This window comes from Saccostrea echinata, unplaced genomic scaffold (assembly GCF_033153115.1).
Source record: "Saccostrea echinata isolate AGI-Se365-2 ecotype Australia unplaced genomic scaffold, CSIRO_AGI_Sech_v1 ptg000016l, whole genome shotgun sequence".
Classification (NCBI taxonomy): Eukaryota; Metazoa; Mollusca; class Bivalvia; order Ostreida; family Ostreidae; genus Saccostrea; species Saccostrea echinata.
In genome coordinates, this window is record NW_026889765.1 from 25,273,286 (window position 1) to 25,296,581 (window position 23,296).

At 34.3% G+C, this 23,296-nt stretch overlaps 1 protein-coding gene across 3 annotated transcripts in view; it reads right to left on the reverse strand.

Moving 5' to 3' along the window:
* LOC133188593 (RRP12-like protein) overlaps positions 1-23,296 on the reverse strand; it is a 387,635-nt gene that overhangs the window by 9,522 nt on the left and 354,817 nt on the right. For all 3 annotated transcript variants that reach the window (XM_061324075.1, XM_061324076.1, XM_061324078.1), the window contains 20 exons: positions 22,444-22,555; positions 21,977-22,153; positions 21,678-21,713; positions 21,043-21,185; positions 20,592-20,713; positions 20,066-20,181; positions 19,308-19,419; positions 17,755-17,906; positions 17,484-17,551; positions 16,975-17,068; positions 16,526-16,684; positions 10,616-10,696; positions 10,243-10,348; positions 9,872-9,979; positions 8,859-9,016; positions 8,426-8,517; positions 7,228-7,383; positions 6,322-6,479; positions 5,890-5,991; positions 4,830-4,909 (listed from right to left, as the gene is read on the reverse strand). In XM_061324075.1, coding sequence (XP_061180059.1) covers positions 4,830-4,909; positions 5,890-5,991; positions 6,322-6,479; positions 7,228-7,383; positions 8,426-8,517; positions 8,859-9,016; positions 9,872-9,979; positions 10,243-10,348; positions 10,616-10,696; positions 16,526-16,684; positions 16,975-17,068; positions 17,484-17,551; positions 17,755-17,906; positions 19,308-19,419; positions 20,066-20,181; positions 20,592-20,713; positions 21,043-21,185; positions 21,678-21,713; positions 21,977-22,153; positions 22,444-22,555 — 2,332 coding nt within the window. The remainder of the gene's footprint in view (positions 1-4,829; positions 4,910-5,889; positions 5,992-6,321; positions 6,480-7,227; positions 7,384-8,425; positions 8,518-8,858; positions 9,017-9,871; positions 9,980-10,242; positions 10,349-10,615; positions 10,697-16,525; positions 16,685-16,974; positions 17,069-17,483; positions 17,552-17,754; positions 17,907-19,307; positions 19,420-20,065; positions 20,182-20,591; positions 20,714-21,042; positions 21,186-21,677; positions 21,714-21,976; positions 22,154-22,443; positions 22,556-23,296) is intronic.

A 23,296-nucleotide genomic window follows, 5' to 3' on the forward strand; every position in this document is an offset into this window, starting at 1 on the left:
GAGCGCAAACGCGAACGCAAAGTGAACGGTGAACGAACGGTGAACGCAAGATGAACGATATATTCGGAATGCCTCTGATCTTTTCCTTGCATTGAAACTATTTTATTGTATTATAATGCCAAAAAAAAACAAATAATAAATAAGTAAACAAATAAATGAATGAATAAATAAGTCAATAAAATGAATTCTCCAAAATTGTCCTAAGAAAGACGGTGCATGCACATTACCGGTAAGTTTTTAATCACACGATTTTTATCGCATTAAAACATTGCAATTGTTGCCGAACGCTGAAGTATAAAAGATATTGTTTTTATTTGGAAAATAAAAATGTTTATTCTTATTTGATAACAAATCAGAGAAAACTTATGATTTATAGAATGAATTAAAGCCGTTGTAACTTATATTCATATATAAATATCTCCGTGTCAAGGCGATTTCGTGTAAAGTTATGAAAAAAAAAATAATTACATTTATACGCTCATATTTTAAACTTTTAATACAATAATATATTATGTGTCATTTCTATTTTTCATTATGATTTATTGAGCAGACGTCTACATGTATCTCTAGATGGCCGTGATTATACTCGGACAAGATGATACAAAGATACATATTCATATTATTGTTATACATTCAATTTTCAGAACTTGATAGTTAAGTAATATGGTGTTATAGTTTTTATTAAACAGACAAATGAAAGAGAGAGAGAGAGAGAGAGAGAGAGAGAGAGAGTAATATTCAGTTTTAGCCCCCCCCCCCTCCTTTCAGGCTTCACCAAATGTTTGTACCTATATCAAACAAAAACTCTGAAATTTTTGTTCTAAATATATCAGACAGTGAAAGTAACTTTTTTTTTTATCAACAAATCATATCCATTTGTTTGACAGTCATACTCGTTTTTATTTTCCTGCTTCAAGTTCACACGAACTCCACGTGCTTGTCCTGTCAATCAAAATCATTCGACACTGTGCAGGTGTGCAGGTGTGAAAGTTTCGTCACATCGAAGACGAAGTGCGAGTATTTCCAACAAGTTATAACATTTATTATTATCATTTCTAGATTTGATTCCAACATTTGAATAATAAATTAGTAAATACATTGGGCATTAACACTTGAATGTGAAACATACTCTCTGCCAATTTCAAATACCACCGCCGACACGTGTACATTGTGATCTACCATTGTTTTGTGACTTTTTTAAGATGCATGTTTGTTTTGAGACTGAAATTTTTGTTCTAAAAAAGACCGTAGCTTTTTTTTTTAATGTTAATTAAAATATTCTGAAAATACGGTACTGACTAAGTCACCGATTTAGGGGGAAAGGGGGGGGGGGTATTAATCATATCGAATGGCAAACATATAAAGTTACGGTGAAGAAAGATTTTTTTTCTCTATAACTATAGACTTTACATATTACAGTAGAGAAATTCTGTAGTGCATTACATTTTAAATAAATATTTCCTTTAACCACACAATCAATTTAATTCGTTCTAAAGATAATAAATTGACAGGATATCCGCAGTACTATGTATAACTCTCAGAACTAGTTCTATTATATTTTCTGTAGTAATTGAAAAAAAACGTATTAGAAATAAATATTTTCGTAATTTTGCTGCGTAATTATTTGACTTGAATAATTATATCTCCATTAACGATTTGTCGTCTTTAACAAAACAACAAAATGTTGCAGTGCTTGAAGTATTTGCACATTGCCCTTAGTTAAATTTAATATTTCAGCATCGTTCTACATAGGTACAGAATGTGTTTGTAACAACATTTATTTTCCAGAGTAATTTAATAAATAACCTAACAGCTAAGTTAGAATAATAAAAATATACATCGTAGATATTTTTCCTCATGAAATAATTATTCTTCAAATACGATATGTTAGTTAATAAATTAAAAAAACCTGTAACTCCTTAACTACAAAAAGATAAGTCCTCTCACTTCGGAGTTCCGAATGACAATGAAAACTGAACGATAGGTGAACGGTGAACGCAAGGTGAACGCAAAGTGAACGGAACGAAGAGCGAACGCTGAACGCTTTGTGAACGGTGAACGCGAGCGCACGGTGAACGGTGAACGCAAAACAGTGAACGGAGAGCGAACGGTGAACGCACGGTGAACGAACGGTGAACGCACGCTGAACGAACGGTGAACGAACGGTGAGCGAACGGAAAAATGGGAAAGTAGAACGTTTCAGGGACTGTTCCAAGTCTACCTGATCATTAAAACTATGAAAGTACTTTTTGTATTATACAATAAATATTCTTGCATAATTCTCTTATTCTTTTATTCTATTAACCTTTCAAATACATTATTTACAGTGATTAATTATCAAAGGTGAATGGCAAAGGGGAATAACTTTGCTCAGCAGAATACAAGTTCATAGAGCCCTGGCCAGGACCAGAATACTTGACTAAATAATCCAGGTGTTCAAAATTCTGGTAAAAATACCCTTGCATATTAAAACTTTAACTGTGTTTTCCTCGATTATGCCCAGAAGAATACAAGATTTTCAAAGAAATGCATGTTCACTATGTTATTAAATAAATAAAGCCCCCCTCCCCCTTTACACCAGAAAATCTTACCCATGAACTAATAATTCTGGAAGAAGCACTTTGCTCATCATAACTATACACTTGTTTCTTTGCTTTATTACCAGTAGTAGAAAAAATATTTTGAAAGAAATTATGCATTTTCACTATAAAATCAATAGCCCCCCCCCCCCCCCCCGAAGAACCCCTGACCCAGGGGCCATGAATTGCACAATTTTGGAAGAGGCATTCTTCCTTATCATAACCATGCACTTCCTTTGTTTGAACAATACCAAGGAGCAGAGAAGAAGATTTCGAAAGAATTTATGCATTTTCCTTATATATCAATAGAGCCCCCGACCTAACACCAGAACCCTTCATCCAGGGGCCACAAAATTCACAGTTTCTGAGGAGGCATTCTTGCTCATCATAACTATGTACTTAGTTTATTTAATATCCAGGAGAAAGAAGATTTCCAAATTCACAATTTTGGAAGAGGCAACCATGCTCATCATAACTATGCACTTAGTTAGTTTATTTAATACCCAGGAGTAGAGAAGAAGATTTTCAAAGAATTAATGCAAATAATCAATAGAGCCCCCCCCCCCCCCCAACACCTGAACCCCTGACCCAGGAGCCATGAAATTCACAATTTCTGAAAAGGCAGCCATGCTCATCGTATCTATGTTCTTAGTTAGTTTATTTAATATCCAGGTTTTCAAAGAATTAATGCATATTCACTATATAGTCAAAAGAGACAACCCCCCCCCCTTACACCAGAACCTCTGACCCTGGGGCCATGAAATTCACAATTTCGGAAGAGGCACTCTTGCTCATCATAACTATGTTCTTATGTACTTAGTTACTTTATTTAATACCAAGGAGCAGAGAAGAAGATTTTCAAAGAATTAATGCATTTTCACTATATAGTCAATAGAGCCACCCCCCCCCCCCCAACACCAGAACCCCTGACTCTGGGGCCATGAAATTCACAATTTTGGAAGAGGCACTCTTGCTCATCATAACTATGTACTTTGTTACTTTATTTAATACCCAGAAGCAGAGAAGAAGATTTTAAAAGAATTAATGCATTTTCACTATATAATCAATAGAGCCCCGCCCTAACATCAGAACCCCTGACTCTGGGGCCATGAAATTCAAAATTTTGCAATTGGCACTCTTGCTCATCATAACTTTATACTTGGTTTGTTTTTTTAATACCCAGGAACAGAGAAGAAGATTTTCAAAGAATTAATGCATTTTCACTATATAATAAATAGAGCCCGCCCTAACACCAGAACCCCTGACCCTGGGGCCATGAAATTCACAATTTTGGAAGAGGCATTCTTGCTCTTCATAACTATGTACTTAGTTAGTTTATTTGATACCCAGGAGCAGAGAAGAAGATTTTCAAAGAAATAATACACTTTCACTATGTGATCTATATAGCCCCACCCTAGCACCTGAACCCTGACCCTGGGGGCAAGAATTTCACAATTTTGGTAGAGGGCTCAATGCTTATTACAATGATGCCAACAGTTTGACTGCTTGATGTCCAGGAATAAAGAAGAAGAATTTTAAAGATTGCATTAATTTTGGTGGTATTAGCCCCACCCCTCAGGCCCCAGGGGGGTAGGGACAATGAAATTCATAATTTTTGTTCCCCTTCACCCATAAATGCTATATGCCAAATTTTGTTGAAATTGGTTGAGCGGTTTTAGAGAAGAAGCTGAAAATGTTCAAAAGTTTACGACCGACGAACGACGTACGACGACGGACAAAAACGGATAGCAATAGGTCACCTGAGTTTACTCAGGTGACCTAAAAACAAAACACACCATTAGTCTGTGAAAGTATTTTATGTTTTAAAAATGTTATTTTCTTCAATACTTCAATAAATCCCCTTAGATTATTTCTCTATTGAATTTCTCACTGCCCTATATTATTACATGTATATCTCTATTAAATAAATGTCTCTGTAGTCTCATGACGTCACTTTAGTGCAAGTTTCTCCATGTTAATTTCTAAACATGAGTATACACAACAACACTTAATGCATAAATATTGAAAAAATTTTATGATATTGAAATTAAGAGATTTGGTAAAAAAAGATAAGGGATTTGGCAGATTTAAAAAATAAATTAATTAGCTTAATACATTTGAATGAAATGCATTTACAAAATTCAACCTACAAACTGAAAGGATAAATAAAAAATCTTCATAAAGATTTTTTAAACTTGCATTAAGATGTAAAGTGAAGATTCAACAATCTTCATGATAAAAATAAGTTACCTTGACATTTCCTGCTCCCTGCTCAATGGCCTTCAACAAATCTTCAAGGTCATCTTCATCTTCTCCCATTTTCTCTGGACCTAAAAATATTCAAGACCTAAGGTAACCAGAGGCCCATTGGCCACAATGCTCACCTGAGTAATCATGGCCCTATTCTGGAAAAGTTTTCTTGAGATTATACATGTATATTTCTTTGTAAAGTTTTGATCCCTTATTATGGCCTAATCCTACCCACAAGGGTCATGATTTGAACAAATTCAAATTTGCAGTATCTGAGAATACTGGCATAATAAAATTACTAAACTTGGCCCTATTGATTTGAAAAAAAATAGATTCTCAAAGATTTTTTACCTTAATTTTCCCATGTATTAAAAACTGATTCCATATTGTGACTCATTCTACTCCTGGGAGTAATGATTTAAATAAACTTGTATCAACATTATATCAAAGGATTCTTACATAAGAATGACACTACATGTACACTGTGACAATATCCTTTTAATCTTGAGAAGATTTCCCTATTTCCATGTAAAACTTTGATCTCCTATTATTATACCATTCTCACTTGGGGGCCATGATTTGAATAGTTTATGGCCTAGCGGTTCTTGAGAAGGAAACTTTTGAAAGACGCCTCTAAATTTTACCCCACTTTCTTATTGTCTGCCCTTGAAAAAGAGTGTGGTCCTTCATTTGAATAAATCTGAATTTTCTTTGTGCAAGGATGCTTTGTGGCATGTTTGGTTTTAAAGTAGCCTATTGGTTCTGGAGAAGAATATGAAAATATGAAAAGATAACATTCTACAAATACTCAATGATAGACAGGTTGAGGACACCCTTCAATCAGAAATCATTTGAGCCTTTGCATCAACATTATTTCAAAAGATGCTGGCATAAAAATAAGACTAAACAAAATGTTTTGGAACACAGATACTGTATTTTTAACTAATTTTTTCCCTTTACCTTGCTTAGTAAATATTGAACCTTTCTCAGTACTGAATGTTATTATAAACACATTTCTGATTTTCTCTAGTGAGTGGGTAGAACATTATTAACTTAATACCTTCCTCGTCACTGGACTCTGTTATAATCAGACGTCCATCAGAAGCCATCTTAAATGCTGGTTCTCTCTTCTTCATATCTTTCTTTTCTTCTGGTTTTGTAGCTAAGAGAAATCATATAGAAAATGTGTACATGTATGTAAGACTAGTATATTGAAATTTGTTCTGCTACATGATTTACCGAATATATTTATCTTTTATATTAGATAAAAATAAAAATTCTGCCACTGAGGAAGATGTAACCATCATTGCACTTTTTTTTTTAATTTTAAATCACAACTCTGACTCCAATGCTATCAAAATAAACTTTAACATCAATGCTATAAAATTATACAGGACTTGCCAACAAAGTGAAATTTTACATCTAAACATCAAACACAAAATTAATGAACTAAATTAAACTTTATCAGAAATATCTTCATGTATATGATTACCAAGGACTTTTTTGGAGGCTGTTGGGTCGAGGAAATCCATAATATCCCCTCCCTCTTGTAACCAGGCCAATTTAGCCTGAGTTTTGTCCCGTGTTTTCCGTTTGGGTTTTGTTTCTGTCTCCTCCTCAGAGTCTGTATCCCTCAGAAGATCATCCACACTGTATCATACAAAACAAAGGAATTACTATTGATGTGTACACACTTTTCAAAAGTTATGTCCCCTGGCCACCATCTTTGGAGGGAGGGAAGATTCTATCAGAGAACTCTTACAGCAGCTCTTGCAACTTTTGGGTTTGTAACTTTTTCATTTGACAACAAAAATTGTTTGCACCTTGCATTTTGAATGACCAATGATAGGACTACACATAAAATTAATTCAAAAAAAAATGTTTGGTCGCATAATATAGAGAAACTTTCTTTCCCTATTGATCTTTAGGTAAACCTGCACAGGGATCATCTTTGTTGGTTTTTTTTATATATATAATTTGCGAAGTGTGGATTGAACTCTTGTGTAAATGCAAGAAAAAAATGCACATTTTACCAAAAAAAAACTTCTGTCAAGTTTGGTAAAAATTCGCAAAATTGTCCTGCAAAAGTTGAAAATTTGAAATATTTAAAGACGAACAGACAAACAAACAGGTAGGTGAGGTAAATATGAAAATCACACCAAATATTTAGTATCATTGATGAGTATGAGCAAAATAATGTGAATACAGAGAGTTCAGGCTGGTATTAAACTGGTATGTACATTCAGCAGTATAACATACATGTACTTACATATGCAGCAAACACATTCAAGGTCAGTTAAAATGTGACACAAAGTCCATATGTCAATTAACCAACTGCTGATACTATGACTATAAATAGATAATAAAGAAATAGAGATCAATGTGTTTGGAGATTCACCTTTCAGGTTGAGATCTAAAGTGTTCCTGGTCACTCTCTTCTTCGGAATCACTGTCTCTCTCCTTCTTCTTCTTCTTAGCCCTCTCCTGAGTCTTCTTTATGTTTACAAGAACCTTGTGAATGCTCGGAGGTGACATACCAAAGATTGTCTCGTATCTAACAACAGGAAAAAAATTAACATGTGACATGGCAATTATCAGGCGTCTTCCTTGGATTTTTGAACTTCCAGGCAGATGATCCCTAAATGGCTTTCGATATCATAAAGAATTAAGTCACAACAACATGCACGTAAAAAAATTCCTAAATTAAAACAGATTTCATAAAAACAGATGCAGGTATTTTTTATGTGACTGCGTACAGTAATTTTATGAACGATGCAGGTATTTTTTATGTGACTGTGTACAGTAATTTTATGAACGATGCAGGTATTTTCTATGTGACTGTGTACAGTAATTTAATGAGAGGAGAGATGTAAATGTTTTTTCTAGATGTATGTACATATATAAAGAAGAGATGATGTTTTAAAGTCTTCAATAACAAAATGCCCATACTCTATAATGCTGGCATGGTATGCCTTGACGCTGCTGTACTGCTAAAGCAAATTTCCTTCCTTATATCCATGAGAATACATTGACTCTATATGTTGGACCAACCCAGTTAGGGGTTAACATGATTATGAACATGAATTTGACACAACATTGTGATGCTTTAATACCAACATGACTTACACAGCCTTGATGTTCTAAGGAAGATTTCTAAAAGATTATTCTCTCTGTATACAAGATTTAATTAAAATTCTATTGCTGAATTTAGCCCCACCCTATCCCTGGGTTTCTTATACAAGGAAAAGAATTCCTGTTAACTAGTTTTACCCATCATGAGCCCTTTGTTTTCATGTGATAAAAGTAGTAGAAAGTAGACAAAGTCAACTATTTTTGCCTTTTCCTGTTTATCTCCCTTGGAAAGAGGCATGCCTCTTCATTTAAAGAAAAATAATTTCCATCTCCTAAACAATATTTTTGCAAAGTTTGGTTGAAGTTGGTTTAACGGTTCAAAAGCAAAAGATGCAAATGTGAAAAGTTTACAAACTTCAAAAAAATGTTGACAGAAAACAAATTTTGATTAGAGAACCTCACCTGAGCCTTTGCAATTGGTTCATGTGAGCTAATAATATGTGGAAAAAAATCAAAAGTTTTACCCAAACTTCTTGATGAGTTTAGCATAGATTTCTTTAGCCTTGAACCTAAAATGATGCTTGCAGTCCTCCTTTTGAGAAACAAGACTGGACATCTAAAAATGAAATGGAACAGAGTGTTTAAAGTTACAGTGTACATAATAATTTTCATAACCTTGCATCATTACATTTGACAAATCTTATCAATATATTTAAATAAACAAATCTTTAATGTAACATTTGTAGATAAAGTAAATGAAAAATAAAAATGATAAAGTAAGTACTAGTATGCTATATGTAATGCTGTGTATATCATAATAAAATGCTTTCAAAAATTCAGTACATGCTTCATTTAATTTTTTCAAAGTTCTAAGCAATGACAAATTTGATGTCAGTATTTACAGCCTACACTGAATCTCTGATTATCTTTGTTTCTCTGAGTATCACATTATCTTACAATCTGTTTTAAGTGCGGAGCCAGCACAGTGTCGGGGTAGGCAGATAACAGAACCTTCATAAAGCCCAGAGCCGCCTTAACCACTTCCCTTGTCTTTGATTTCAGAAGTAAACACAACTGTTCCACAATGGTCTCTAACAATGGCATGCTGATGGAGGCTGTGTAAGGATGCAATTAATGTTAATTAAAATTGTTATTCTCATGTACTTGTGTAGACAATTATATGCAAATTTACATGAATATGCAGTATGCTATGTGTGTTCTCATTTTAGCATACAGAATTTTCAAATTTAGCACAGACATTCATTGTAGGATAGAGAATTAGCACAATGGCACAAATAGGAATAAGCACTGTCAGTTTTTCTAAGTAAAATATACTGAGTCTCCTATAAAATCAAATTTCAGTAGTATTTATGAATCAGTGCAAAGAGTATTTGCCAAAATAGGAATTCCATGTACTAAATTCAAAAATACAATATGAGAAAAAAGCCATTTACCATATGCCAGCTTTCTTTATATATTTTTAACTTTTATAATCAGCTTCTAAATCAATTCCATCAATATATCATAGGGGTGAAACGATACACCTCCTTCACGGTTCGATACGTATTGTATAATTTTGTCTCGGTTCGGTTCTTTTCGATACGATACATTTTGATTAAAGGAAACAAATTCAACGTTGTTTTATGCTTTCTTTTTCTAAATCTAGTCACATATTTTACGAATTTTATTTGCAAATTGACTAGAAGAAATTGATTAAAATTATTTGACTGTCAAAAATTATTTTACAAGCTATCAGTCATCAAAAATTTACGTTTTCTATACTTATTTATACTGAGTAACGTGTTTTACCTTATGCCAAACCCGACTGAATAACGATCCCGACGGAAAAATGAACCGAACCGAAAATTAAAGATTTTGCACCTTGTATCGAACCGAGAAAAAATACCGCGGTGAATCGATACCGCGGTGAACTGTTTCACTCCTAATATATCACTAGCTGGTAAACTGACCTTTGAACTCATAGAGAATCCTGGTCAGGGCCAGTAGGGTAGAGCTGACCATCTGTGGGGAACCCCCAAGTCCTGCCATCACCATTTGGAAGTAGTCCTCTAGTGCCTCTGTAAGCAAAGGAATGTAAATGTGAAGAAAGTTGTAATGTTAATGTTGGCTCTCTTGTTAATCAATAACATCTAAATGTATACAAGAAATTTATCATTTATTAAAAAAATCATAATCGTACATATTACACATATAACAATAATTAGAACTCCTAAATCCCCCCCCCCCCCCTCCCTCCACCCGCTTTTACATTCTTGGCACATTTGAATATTGGTCCCTATTTATTATTATCATGTGCAAAAGCATATAAATTTTGAGCGACCATTTTCATTTTTATTCCATCTCATCTTGGCACGGCCCATTTCTACCAGTAGTTGATAAGATGCTGATCGGGCCTTTTCTCCTATCTCCTTGGTACATAAAATTGCCTGTAAGAAAGAGAAAGTCATTAGCATATTAAAATCACAAATTATCATTTAGATCAATGCATGAACACAAACAATACATGTATCAGGCAGAACTAGAAGTTTTATTATAATATATTGTAACAAATCAAGGGGTATCCAACAGCTGTTTAAATATATGGTATGAAAAGTGAATATTGAATTCTTTTTTTTTTTTTATTTAATAAGAAAAAAATGTTTCTTATGAAGAAATTTATTCCCCCTAAATTTTCCTATATATTTAATTTTTACCTCTGGTACAACTGCCAACAGGAAATCTTTCTCCTCCTCCTTCAGTATTTTGAAGATGTTGATTAAACAACGGAGCCGAGGCTGAAATTTTCAAAATCATCCTTTTATTTTGTTATTTATACAGATTTACATGTAAATGTAACTCTGCTCTTTCTAGCATGCTTATATTTCATTTACGTGATTGAAGAAGATTTTATATAGTTTCTGAGATTCATGGAAGTCAACTCCCTGAAAACTTCATCATCTGAATTAGTCCTCCACATTACATGAATCAATTACTACCTGGAGTCTAGTTTTTTGAAGTGCTGCAGACTCTTATTATTTTACCTTACAAATGAAGCTTTTTTTCAATCATAAGAAGATTTAATATTTTGAATGCTTATGGCAAGAAATCTTTCACCAAACCTTTGGAATGCCATTGTGTACATAAACTTGAAAGAAAAATAGAAGCTACAATACATTTCCCTTTATACACCTCAAATTTCTCTAAAAATACAGAATTTTCCTCTATGTTTTAAAAATTTCCAAGGGAGGCCACCAGACCTCCACCAGGGGGAGGGGGCAAGCCCCCTCTTGCACACTCCCCCCATTGCTTTGCGACTTGGTTGACTGTCTTTGGCAGCTGGACTTATGGAAATTCACTACGACAAAAAAAAGTACTAGTCCTTTGGACTACTGTGTTTGTAAAGATACAAACAGTGAGCATGCAGTTAAAACGGGATATTTACTCCAATTCTTTTTACACATACATCTAAAATTATTTTTTTTTAATCTCAGGTATAAGGTACATTAGGCCTTAAAAAATAAATAACTTGGTTCTCACAGGGTTGTAGGAGGTGACATTAAGAAAATGGAAGGGGGTCTGGGATTCCTCCCCTAACAAGGGTTTGAGGGGAATTACCAGAGTAGACTGGGGATAATGTCATTTTAGGCAGGGAAATTCCCCAGCCCCTGGGTCTTAAGGACAATCCTGTTCTCAGGTCTGTCCACATCTCATTTAACAATGCCCATTACCCATTTTTATCCTCAAATTAATAAAATAAAATTTCTCTCATGCGCTCATATGGTGTAAAAAAAAAATCCAAAATCCCCGACTGGATTTTAGATACTCCAATCAGTAAAACGTTTGACAAACATCAAGATGATAAAGACTAGTGGCCAAGTTAAAAATCGCAAATATGGTCATCGAGTTAACAGGTTAAGGTGTCAAGATTAAGTTTGGTCATGATGGCATTGATTTCAGTGCAAATTCATAAGGGAATGAATGTAATACTTCCATGGCACATTGGTTTCTGAAGGTTGTTCCATGCTAGAACTCAATAATGCTATTAAAGACAGCTCCCTAAACCTCAGAACTTGAATGCTTCCAGAAAATCTTCAGCAAGATTTGCTGATTTCATTTAGTGTGGGTAAACCAAAGACTGATAAATTTGACAATGTTTAATAGAATCATAAGCGCTATTTATATATAGTGCTGAAACACTCTTAGATTAGTTAAGAGTTCAGTAATTGACCAGACGCATCACTAAAGTGTTGGGTTCTGTAAGTGTAAGTCTGATTGTTAGGATGCCGTCGTTTAATTACATGAATCAATGGAATGTAGAAAATGCAAGAGAAAAGAGAAAGAAGCAGGAAATTTCTACACTCAATGTTGAAGCACTATTGCTTAAAAGTTGCTAGTTTTGAAACAAGAGGCCCAAGGGCCTTAACGGTCACCTGAGTACAATACAACAATTTAGAGGATCCATAAACTGAAAAATGAAGCTTTGTTGCCCAAAAGCAAGAAAAATAGTATGATTAGCATCAACAAAATAGTTGGTCTAGTATCTATCTGCCTATCTGACTTTCCAAGTCATTAAATCTATGAAAGTACTTTTTCATTATACAATAAATTATCTTGCATAATTCTCTTATTCTATTAAGCTTTCAAATACATTATTTACATTGATTAATTATCAAAGGTGAATGGCAAAGGGGAATAACTTTGCTCAGCAGAATACAAGTTAATAGAGCCCTGGCCAGGACTAGAACACTTGACTAAATGGTCCAGGTGTTCAAAATTCTGGTAAAAATACCCTTGCATATTAAAACTTTTACTCTGTTTGCCTTGAACATCCCCAGAAGCATAGAAGATTTTCAAAGAAATGCATTTTCACCATATTATTAAATAAATAAAGCCCCATCCTTACCCAGAACATCTGACCCATTGGCCACGAACTCACAATTCTGGAAGAAGCACCCTTTCTCATTATAACTATACACTTGTTTCTTTACTTTATAACCAGTAGTAGAAAAAATATTTTGAAAGAAATTATGCATTTTCACTATATATAATCAATAGAGCTCTTTCCCCCTCACCAGAACCCCTGACCCAAGGGCCATGAGGCATTCTTCCTTATCATAACCATGCACTTCCTTTGTTTGAAAAATACCCAGGCGCACAGAAGATTTTGAAAGAATTCATGTCTATTCCCTATATAATCAATGGAGCCCATCCCTAACACCAGAACCCCTGACCCAAGGGCCATGAAACAATTTCTGAAAAGGCAGTCATGCTCACCATAACTATGTACTTAGTTTATTTAATACCCAGGAGCAGAGAAAAAGATTTTCAAAGAATTAATGCAATTCTACTATATAATCAATAGAGCCCTGCCCCAACACCAGAACTCCTGACCCAAGGGCCATGAAATTCACAATTTTGGAAGAGGCACTCTTGCTCATCATAACTATATACTAAGTTACTTTATTTAATACCCAGGAGCAGAGAAAAAGATTTTCAAAGAATTAATGCATTTTAACAATATAATCAATAGAGCCCCACCCTAACACCAGAACCCCTGACCCTGGGGCCAAGAAATTCACAATTTTGGAAGAGGCACTCTTGCTCATCATAACTAAGTACTAAATTAGTTCATTTAATAACCAGGAGCAGATAAGAAGATTTTCAAAGAATTAATGCATTTTCACTATATAATCAATAGAGCCCCTCCCTAACACCAGAACCCCTGACCCTGGGGCCATGAAATTCACAATTTTGGAAGAGGCACTCTTGCTCATCATAACTATGTACTAAATTAGTTCAATTAATATCCAGGAGCAGATAAGAAGATTTTCAAAGAATTAATGCATTATAACTAAATAATCAATGAAAGAAAAAGTGAGCAAGCTCACATACCCCACGCTCCCCCAAAACTCAACAATGCAACACGTAATGAATGGCACAGTGCATTTTAAATACACAGTATAATAATTCAAAAAGGGGCATTACTTGCAAAAAATCATCACATCAAAACTTCTTGCATATAAGGACATTCAAATCTTTGTATGTTACAAATTTAATTCGGCTGAAGTTTCTAGATAAATAATGGAATCAAAATTTCTTGGTAATATACAAATCTATACATTATGTCTGAAATACCTAAAGTTTCAGGAAATTCAGTGCAGGAGTTATGCTGACAAACTGTTATTTAATTTTCCTCAGTGATTTCGATTTGTTAATGAGTGTAAGTCCATGTCCAACACATGATAATTTACACATTTAAATAATTGATGGAAACAAAATTATGATGTAGTCATATGAATTTGTTTATATACTGTACTTAAGAAATTATTTAAGCCAAAGCACCAATTTGGGGGGGGGGGGGGGGGGGGGGGAGGGGGTTGAGAACTATCCAAGATTTTGTGTGTGTGTTAAATCATTAATATTTTGATCTCAAAATCAATAGGGTTCTTTTAAGGTCATAAAACATTTCACATAAAATTTCATTACAAAAGCTGATTCCAGTGGATTTCCTTATTACCTAGCTGGAAAGTTTCTTCAATACAGGCAAAACTCTTAAGGCAAAAATAATGGAATCGGAATTTCCTGGTAATTTGCACATCTTCGTAATAAATATCTGCAAAGTTTTACCAAATTCTGTACAGCGGTTTAAGAGGAGTTGCAATAACAAACTGTTCATCTCTATATTCAAGATATGGCCAAAAATCTAAGTTGAAGTGCCAAAATTCCCAGAAAAATAAAGGAATCGGAATTTCCTGGTAATATGCACATCTACACACTGTGTACTAAATATCTGCAAAGTTTGGTGAAATTCTGTGCAGCGGTTTAAGAGGAGTTGCGATGACAAACTGTTCATCTCTATATTCAAGATATGGCCAAAAATCTAAGTTGAAAAGTGCCGAAATTCCCAGAAAAAATAAAGAAATTGGAATTTCCTGGTAATATGCACATCTACACATTGTGTCCTAAATATCTGCAAAGTTTGACTAAATTCTGTGCAACGGTTTATGAGGAGTTGCGCTGACAAACTGTTCATCTCTATATTCAAGATATGGCCAAAAAACTAAGTTGAAGAGTGCCGAAATTCCCAGAAAAATAAAGGAATCGGAATTTCCTGGTAATAGGCACATCTACACATTGTGTCCTAAATATCTGCAAAGTTTGACTAAATTCTGTGCAACGGTTTATGAGGAGTTGCGCTGACAAACTGTTCATCTCTATATTCAAGATATGGCCAAAAATCTAAGATGAAAAGTGCCGAAATTCCCAGAAAAAATAAAGGAATCGGAATTTCCTGGTAATATGCACATCTACACATTGTGTCCTAAATATCTGCAAAGTTTGATGAAATTCTGTGCAATGGTTTTTGAGGAGTTGCGCTGACAAACTGTTCATCTCTATATTCAAGATATGGCCAAAAATCTAAGTTGAAAAGTGCCGAAATTCCCAGAAAAAAATAAAGGAATCGGAATTTCCTGGTAATATGCACATCTACACATTGTGTCCTAAATATCTGCAAAGTTTGACGAAATTCTGTGCAGCGGTTTATGAGGAGTTGCGCTGACAAAAAAAACAGGACTGACGGACTGACTGACTGACTGACTGACACACTGACTGACTGACACACTGACTGACTGACTGACTGACTGACGGACGGGTCAAAAACATTATACCCCCCGCAACTTGTTGCGTGGGGTATAATAAAGCCCTGCCGTAACACCAGAACCCCTGACCCTGGGGCCATGAATTTCACAATTTTGAAAGAGGCACTCTTGTTCTTCATAACTATGTACTTAGTTACTTTATTTAATACCCAGGAGCAGAGAAGGAGATTTTCAAAGAAATAATGCACTTTCACTATATGATCTATATAGCCCCACCCTAGCACCAGAACCCCTGACCCTGGGGCCATGAATTTCACAATTTTGGTAGAGGACTCAATGCTTATTACAATGATGCCAACAGTTTGACTGCTTGATGTCCAGGAGTAAAGAAGAAGATTTTTAAAGATTGCATTATTTTTGGTGGTTTTAGCCCCACCCCTCAGGCCCCAGGGGGGCAGGGACCATGGAATTCACAATTTTTGTTCCCCTTCACCAATAGATGCTATATGCCAAATTTGGTTGAAATTGGTTAAGCGGTTTCAGAGAAGAAGCTAAAAATGTTCAATTGTTAACACACGACGCCCGACGCACACTGCACGACGCACGCCGACGGACGAGAACGGATAGCAATAGGTCACCTGAGTGACTCAGGTGACCTAATAAAAAAAAAAACAAATCAAAAATCTGCATCTGTTTTTTATGAGGTAAAAAGGAAAAAAAGCCTCCCTCCCACATTTATCTTTGAAAAAACTGACCTGAGAACCAAGATATTAATTTTTTTAGGCCTAATCAAAGATATTGATTTAAATGTTTTAAAATAACCTTGTAAAACTTGAGACATAGACAGAGATACATGTACATGTATATAGTGCATATTAGTGAATTTTAGAGGTTGGTACTCACTACTTCAGATGAGGGACTAGATGTGGACAGAGAATCTTAGCAGGACCCCTCCAACCCCCCTTCGTCGTATGTGGAAAAATACTCTGTAACAAACTTCTGTGGATAGGATTTGATACTCACTGCTTTAGAAGAGGGACTAGATGTAGACAGGGAATCTAGCAGGACCCCCTGTATAGTAGACAGATTCTCCGTAACAAACATCTGACAGGCTTCTGAAGAACTGCTACATAACTCCTCTAACACTCGGTAACATTTCTTCTGTAACGTCTTATCCATGTCCTGAAAACAAAGAGGCATGTCTATATTATAGTCATATTATATTATTACTATATTACATACTTTTCACTATCACAATCAACAACACATAGGGAAATAAAACTGTACATAAGGCACAAGGCTTATCTTGTCATCCTGCTCTCTCACAGACACAAATCTTAAGCATACATGCAATACCTCATGCAGTTTCTCATTATGCCAACAGCTGTGATTTGAACATATCTAAATAAATACTATTTATTAACAAATTTCTTTACTTCTATTTGATTTAAAATGCTATTCTGTGAACATACAGACAGGAATGGAGTAGTCAGTTTGAAAATTGCTTCCACCCTTGTTTGATCCACCACTGGTAACATCACAAGAAGGAGATCCATCAGGGCATGTCTGAAAGATTTCAACAATTATCTCTAAATGAAACTAACTCAGTGTTAATTGAAGAAATTATATGGAACAAACTGACTGTAACCCTAAGACCAGCAATTTCAATCATATTTATTCAAAAGTTCAGCAAAACTGGCCTTTTAAAATCTGACTGACTTAAGAGAAAAAATTGTATTCTGTATTTATCATTTATAACTGTGAAATACATCCATTTTTGTGGGGGTTTAATTTTCATTGCTTTCGTGGTATGAAGAAACCCACAAATTCTCGTCTTCCACAAAACGTGAATTTTCAACTGTACATGTGTAACAACTCTGTCAACACTTTGTCTTCCACAAAATCAAATCCCCATGAACAGACCTTTTTTGCCCCTCAAACCAAGAAATATGTATTTTACAAGTGTTTCACAAACACTAACCTTTTGAATGGTGAAACGCCCTCTTCATGGATTTTCTCTTTACATTTATCACAGAATGAATTGATCAACTGTAAGAGAGGACAAGTATTCATAGAAGAAAACAGATGACATTTCATAATCACTTGATTGTATAAAACTGCTAAACAGTCAAACCTCATTATCTCGAACTCAATGGGAACCCTTCTACATGAAGGAACTGAAACATATTATAGAATTTCAACCAACACTTTTCCTTTTTACCATGTGTAGTTGTAAGGATTGTACCACTCACTGCAGTATCTGCTATCTGTAGGTAGGTTTTGATGGTTTCCAGGACAGCCAGTCTAGTGGTGTCTTTGGCATTTTCTGGCTCTGTTGTGAACAGGTTAAACAGAATGGGGAGAAAATTCTTTGCAAATCTGGCCACCTCTTGTTTACTCTCTTCTGTAACCACAGAAATATAAATTGTCTTTGTAGTTTGGACCTCACTGGCATCAAAGCAAAATATTTACATCCCCTGAATATTATTTCCTTTATTTCTTATGAAAACCATTGCCATTTATCAATCAGTAAACGCCACTAAGCAAGCCACCTGCATAGATTTCTTGAGCAACGGCTCTTCTATCAATTATGCATACAATTACATACACATCTACAATACAATATTTAACAAACAATTTTACTTTAAATGGTTTTTTTATAGATATAAATATAAACAATAAAATGTCTTTCTTTGTTTGTTAGTACAGGATTTAACATCGCAGCTATTGCAGAAAAAATTTACATGTAAATTGTACATGTACATTTTTCTTTAACAGCTGGGACATTAATTCTCTAACCTACAACCAAAGAAAGCATTTTATTGTTTAAATGTTTACAAGTACATTTCTACTGGATGTCATAATCTCCTCACCTAGGCAGTCACCTTAACATTTATAAGTACGTGTAATACAACTGTGCATTACAAACCCTTCCATTTCTAAAGGACAATCAAAAAAGTAAAAACTGACAAAGTCTCACATTTTGTAAAATTCCCACTTCTATGTTGTTGCTGTGAAGTTCACATTACACTGATTACCTAATCTATTCAATGTTCTTGGTGTATAGTCTATATGGTTTACTGTACAATTGCTGTTGCTGTTAGATGCACAGATAACTGTGTGATAACCAACCCTCCTCTTTACTGTTGCTGTTAGTGTACAGTTAAGGGTATGATAACTAACCCTCTTCTTTGCTGTTGCTGTTAGTGTACAGTTAAGGGTATGATAACTAACCCTCTTCTTTGTTGTTGCTGTTAAGTGTACAGTTAACTGTATGATAACTAACCACCTTCTTTGCTACTGCTGTTAAGTGTATATAGTTAACTGTTTGACAACTTAACCTCTTCCTTGTAGTTAAGTGTACAGTTAACTGTATGATATCTTACCATCTTCCTTGTTGTTAAGTGTACAATTAACTATATGTTAACTTATCCTCTCCTTGCTGTTAGGTGTACAGTTAACTGTAAGATAACTTACCCTCTTCTTTGTTGTTGCTGTTTAAGTGTACAGTTAACTGTATCATAACTAACCCTCTTCCTTGCTGTTGCTGTAAAGTGTACAGTTAACTGTATGATAACTTTACCTCTTCCTTGTTGTTAAGCATCTTGCTGTTGCTGTTAAGTGTACAGTTAACTGTATGATAACTTACCCTCTTCTTTGTTGTTGCTGTTAAGTGTACAGTTAACTTTAAGGTAACTTACCCTCTTCTTTGTTATTGCTGTTAAGTGTGCAGTTAACTGTATCATAACTAACCCTCTTCCTTGCTGTTGCTGTTAAGTGTACAATTAACTGTATGATAACTTACCTTCTTCTTTGCTCTTGTTTATGAGTTTCCGGAGTCCAGACATGACTTCAGTTCTAAGATCCTCGCGGTCGCTGATGGCAGACCCAAGAATTTTACAGATTCCCTTGAATGACTGAAATAGAAGATAAATAGCAATATCTTAACCTTGTAACATTACTAATGATATCTTATACTAAATTTCTTTTTTGATTTTTGTTCTGGTTTTATTTTTTACAGAATAATCAGCAGTTTTCTTTAGTGTTCCATTATTAAATTAATTTGAAATTTTAATTACTACATGTATGTACATTTACTGACAATATGTACTGTAGACTTCAGATGTAGTATTATATAATGGTGATATATTTACTGATTTTGTGAAATACATTTCTTATCCAAGTACTCTTATGTCAAATTTCAAGATCAAGCACAGGTCCATAGGGTGTGGACCCCCCTTTTATTTTTTTATTTTTAAATTTGGGATTGAAACTCCTATTTGTGTATTCTAATATGCATTACAAGTCATCAATAATATTATCTTTTTTCTCTATGAGATGTTTTTAAAATATCTTGTTTACAGGTTGTGGGTTATATAAATATAAAATCTCTATCTTCTCTCATTCAAAAGTTATGACTAAAGTTGTAAATTTTGTGACTGATAGACAGACAGCTAGTAAATAAGCTTTAAAGTCCCACGCTTTTGCAAAGGTGGGGGAAAAATATCCTAAAAATTTATAAAACAATATATAGAACATGCAAAGTCTCATGAGGGTCATCACCTGAGCAAGATCTGTGGGCTGGGTACAGAACCCTGGCAACAAAGACCAGATCTGTCGCTGTAGAGCGTCGTATGATTTACAGACAACCTGGTTACCAGTAGACTCCGCCTCCAGAGCTGTCAGGACAAAAAAACAATATCCACAATAACAAAGTGTTTCCTTCTGATGATTTACATGTACATGTGTGTATGTACATGTATATGAAAGTTAACAGAAAAGAGAGTGATTCTCATGACATTAAACATCAAGATTCATAAACATGATAAATATATATAAAAAAAAATCACACACAATTTCTAGGTCATAGAGAATATCAGTTTTTTATTGTGACCATTTTTACCATTTGAAATGCATAGATGCTAGGCTCCACTTTCTACAGTAAGAATGTCCTTATTTACATTAACTTTCCTCTGTCACACCTCTTAATACATATAGGTTTCATAAACATGTACCAGAATAATACTGAAGTCTTGAACAAATGTCATGATTTTCATTCAAGATTAACACAAATAAGACTATTCCTTACATCTCTGTCGGAGTTTTGCAGCCAGTGGAAGGAAATATATTGTAAAGAACCCTAACTCTGTATTGCACACATTGTCTCTGATAACGGGTAGCAACCAGCTCCGTGGAAAACTATAGTCATCACTGTAAGTTAAAAAATAAAATTCAAAAATGAAGGAAAAACTCCTTGTCCAAAAAATAAACATGAAACTTATGATAAAATAAATATTTAATAGTTTAAAAACTCATACAACAAACCAATTTTCCAAACCCTACAGGTATCATATTACAAACCTCCATAATTATTTATCATAAGTGTCTAAATTTCTACAAAATTAATACATATTGTACAGTCATCTGGTTTCAAAAGTTAAACTCTCCAAGTTAACAAACATTAAATTTAAAATCTTTAAATCTTGAGCACAGGGACAAAAAATTGCATTTGTTATTCTTGTGTAATTTAAAAGCCTTACTCATCTCCAGTAATGTTCAGAGGCACAGCTTCTAAAACCTGCCGAGGCCCTAGATACTTAATAGCAGCACCGACAGCATGGTCTAACTCGGCTTTATAAGGAAACCTGGGACTGTCTCTAAGATTGGCTATTGATAATAAGCTCTGCAAAAAAAAAAAAAAACGAATATCAATTAGAGTGGTATGCTAATGATAAAGACCTTCATCAACTCAAAAATGCAAAGGTGACATTATCTATATCCATTTCATCTGGACTAATAGCAAACAAAAAGCTGCACCCATACTTAAAAGGAATTCAACACAACCTTCACTGAATATGGAATTTTCAATATATCATCTAGAATTATTTAGATAAATCAAATATACAGTATTTGAATTCAATCGATCATAAATGAATGTCTTGTCAGGTAAACAAATTGTCCTGCATTCATTATATTTTAAGGTTGAGATTAAGTCATCCCAACTCAACTAAATATATGAAAACATGTGTGCAAGTTATACTCACAAAAAATTCCTTCATATCTTTTATGTTCCTCACTTTCAAGCTTATGCTATTGTCAATATCATTAATTAGTGTGCTTAACTGGATAACGGTATACTTCATAATTATTTCATTAATTTCAACTATAAAATTACCTTTTTGAAAAGTGCTGGACATTCCTTACCAGCAACCTAAAATATGAATCATCTATTTGTTAAAATACAAGAACACGTACATGTACGTAAGCCAACACTTTAAAATACTTTTGTATTCAAAATTTATTATTATAAATAAGTACAGGTATATTGTACAGAAAACAGAAAAACAAGTAAACTATGTTAACCTTCAAAAACTATAAAATATTTTCATACCTAAAATTTATATTCTAAATATGTACATGTATATTACATAAAGAAAACAGAAAAAGAAACTGGCATTATGTCAAGAAACCAACCTCAAACATTACAGCAAAGACTTGCATGACTAGTCCCCAGGCAGCATGAAACTGGTACCCTAGTCCTGTCTCAAGAGCCTTCACAATTTTGTGGAGTGGTGTATTTGTACTAGAAGGTGCTGATGTCACTTGTTTAGTGCCCTCCACAGCAGGGGCAAGACAGGCCCTTAACAGCTCCTGTAACATTGATTAATAATGGGTTTTATCTTCTATTTGTCAGGTAGATTGCATTATCCAAGATTTTTCTTCTGCATAAAATTACATGTACATGATCCCGTAAAATTAAAACACCAATGTACTCTGCAGTAAAAGACACTGCATTTGATATATGTGTTAGAGGAAAATTACCAAACATATGAAATTACATTGATTTATACATGTATAATACATCTTTTTTCAATGCTAGTCCTTAGTACATGTATCAATGAATAATTACTACAATTGACAATTCTAATAGATATACAGACCTTCATTGTTTTTGTTGCACTAGAGGCTACCTCGGCTTTCTCTGACAGAAGACACGTCATACACACAGAGAAGAAACGGGGCAGATGACCCAGACAGAGCTTCTCATCTAGTCTGAAATTCACGTCAAAATTCTCAGTGACCGAAAAAGATTTGTTCATTCTACAATACTGTAAACCAACTTTATTTGCATGCATGAAATAACTGCCAGTTTTGCGACCTTCTTTCACTCGCAAATATTTATAGTTGTAAACCATTTAATTTGCAGTGTATTTGTGTAGAGTGTTTCCTCGGTCACGAAAATTAATTGTCACAGATTAATAATTTCAAACTGATGAATCCCAAATAAAAGATGATGCAAATAATAATTAGTTTACAGTAAACACAATCCAAATCAAAAAGAGAAAATCAAAATTACTTTTTTTTAACCCATTTTTGAAATATTAAGCCAAAATGGACACTGAAATGGAAAAATAAGCCTAAAAATTGGAGAAATTAGGTTTTCCATTTCAGACATGTATCTGTTTGCCAGAACTCATCTGGCATTAGAGGAACGTTCCTCTCTCAATTTCACTTAGTTTTTATACATCACCACCAGTATTAGAGGAACGTTCCTCTCTTTATTTCACTTCTTAATAGTTTTTATACCTCACCACCGAAATTAGAGGAACGTTCCTCTCTCAATTTCACTTCTTAATAGTTTTTATACAGCACCATCAACACTAGAGGAACGTTCCTCTCTTAATTTCACTTAGTTTTTTTATGTCACCACCAATATTCGAGGAACGTTCCTCTCTCAATTTCACTTAATAGTTTTTATACCTCACCACCAATATCAGAGGAACGTTCCTCTCT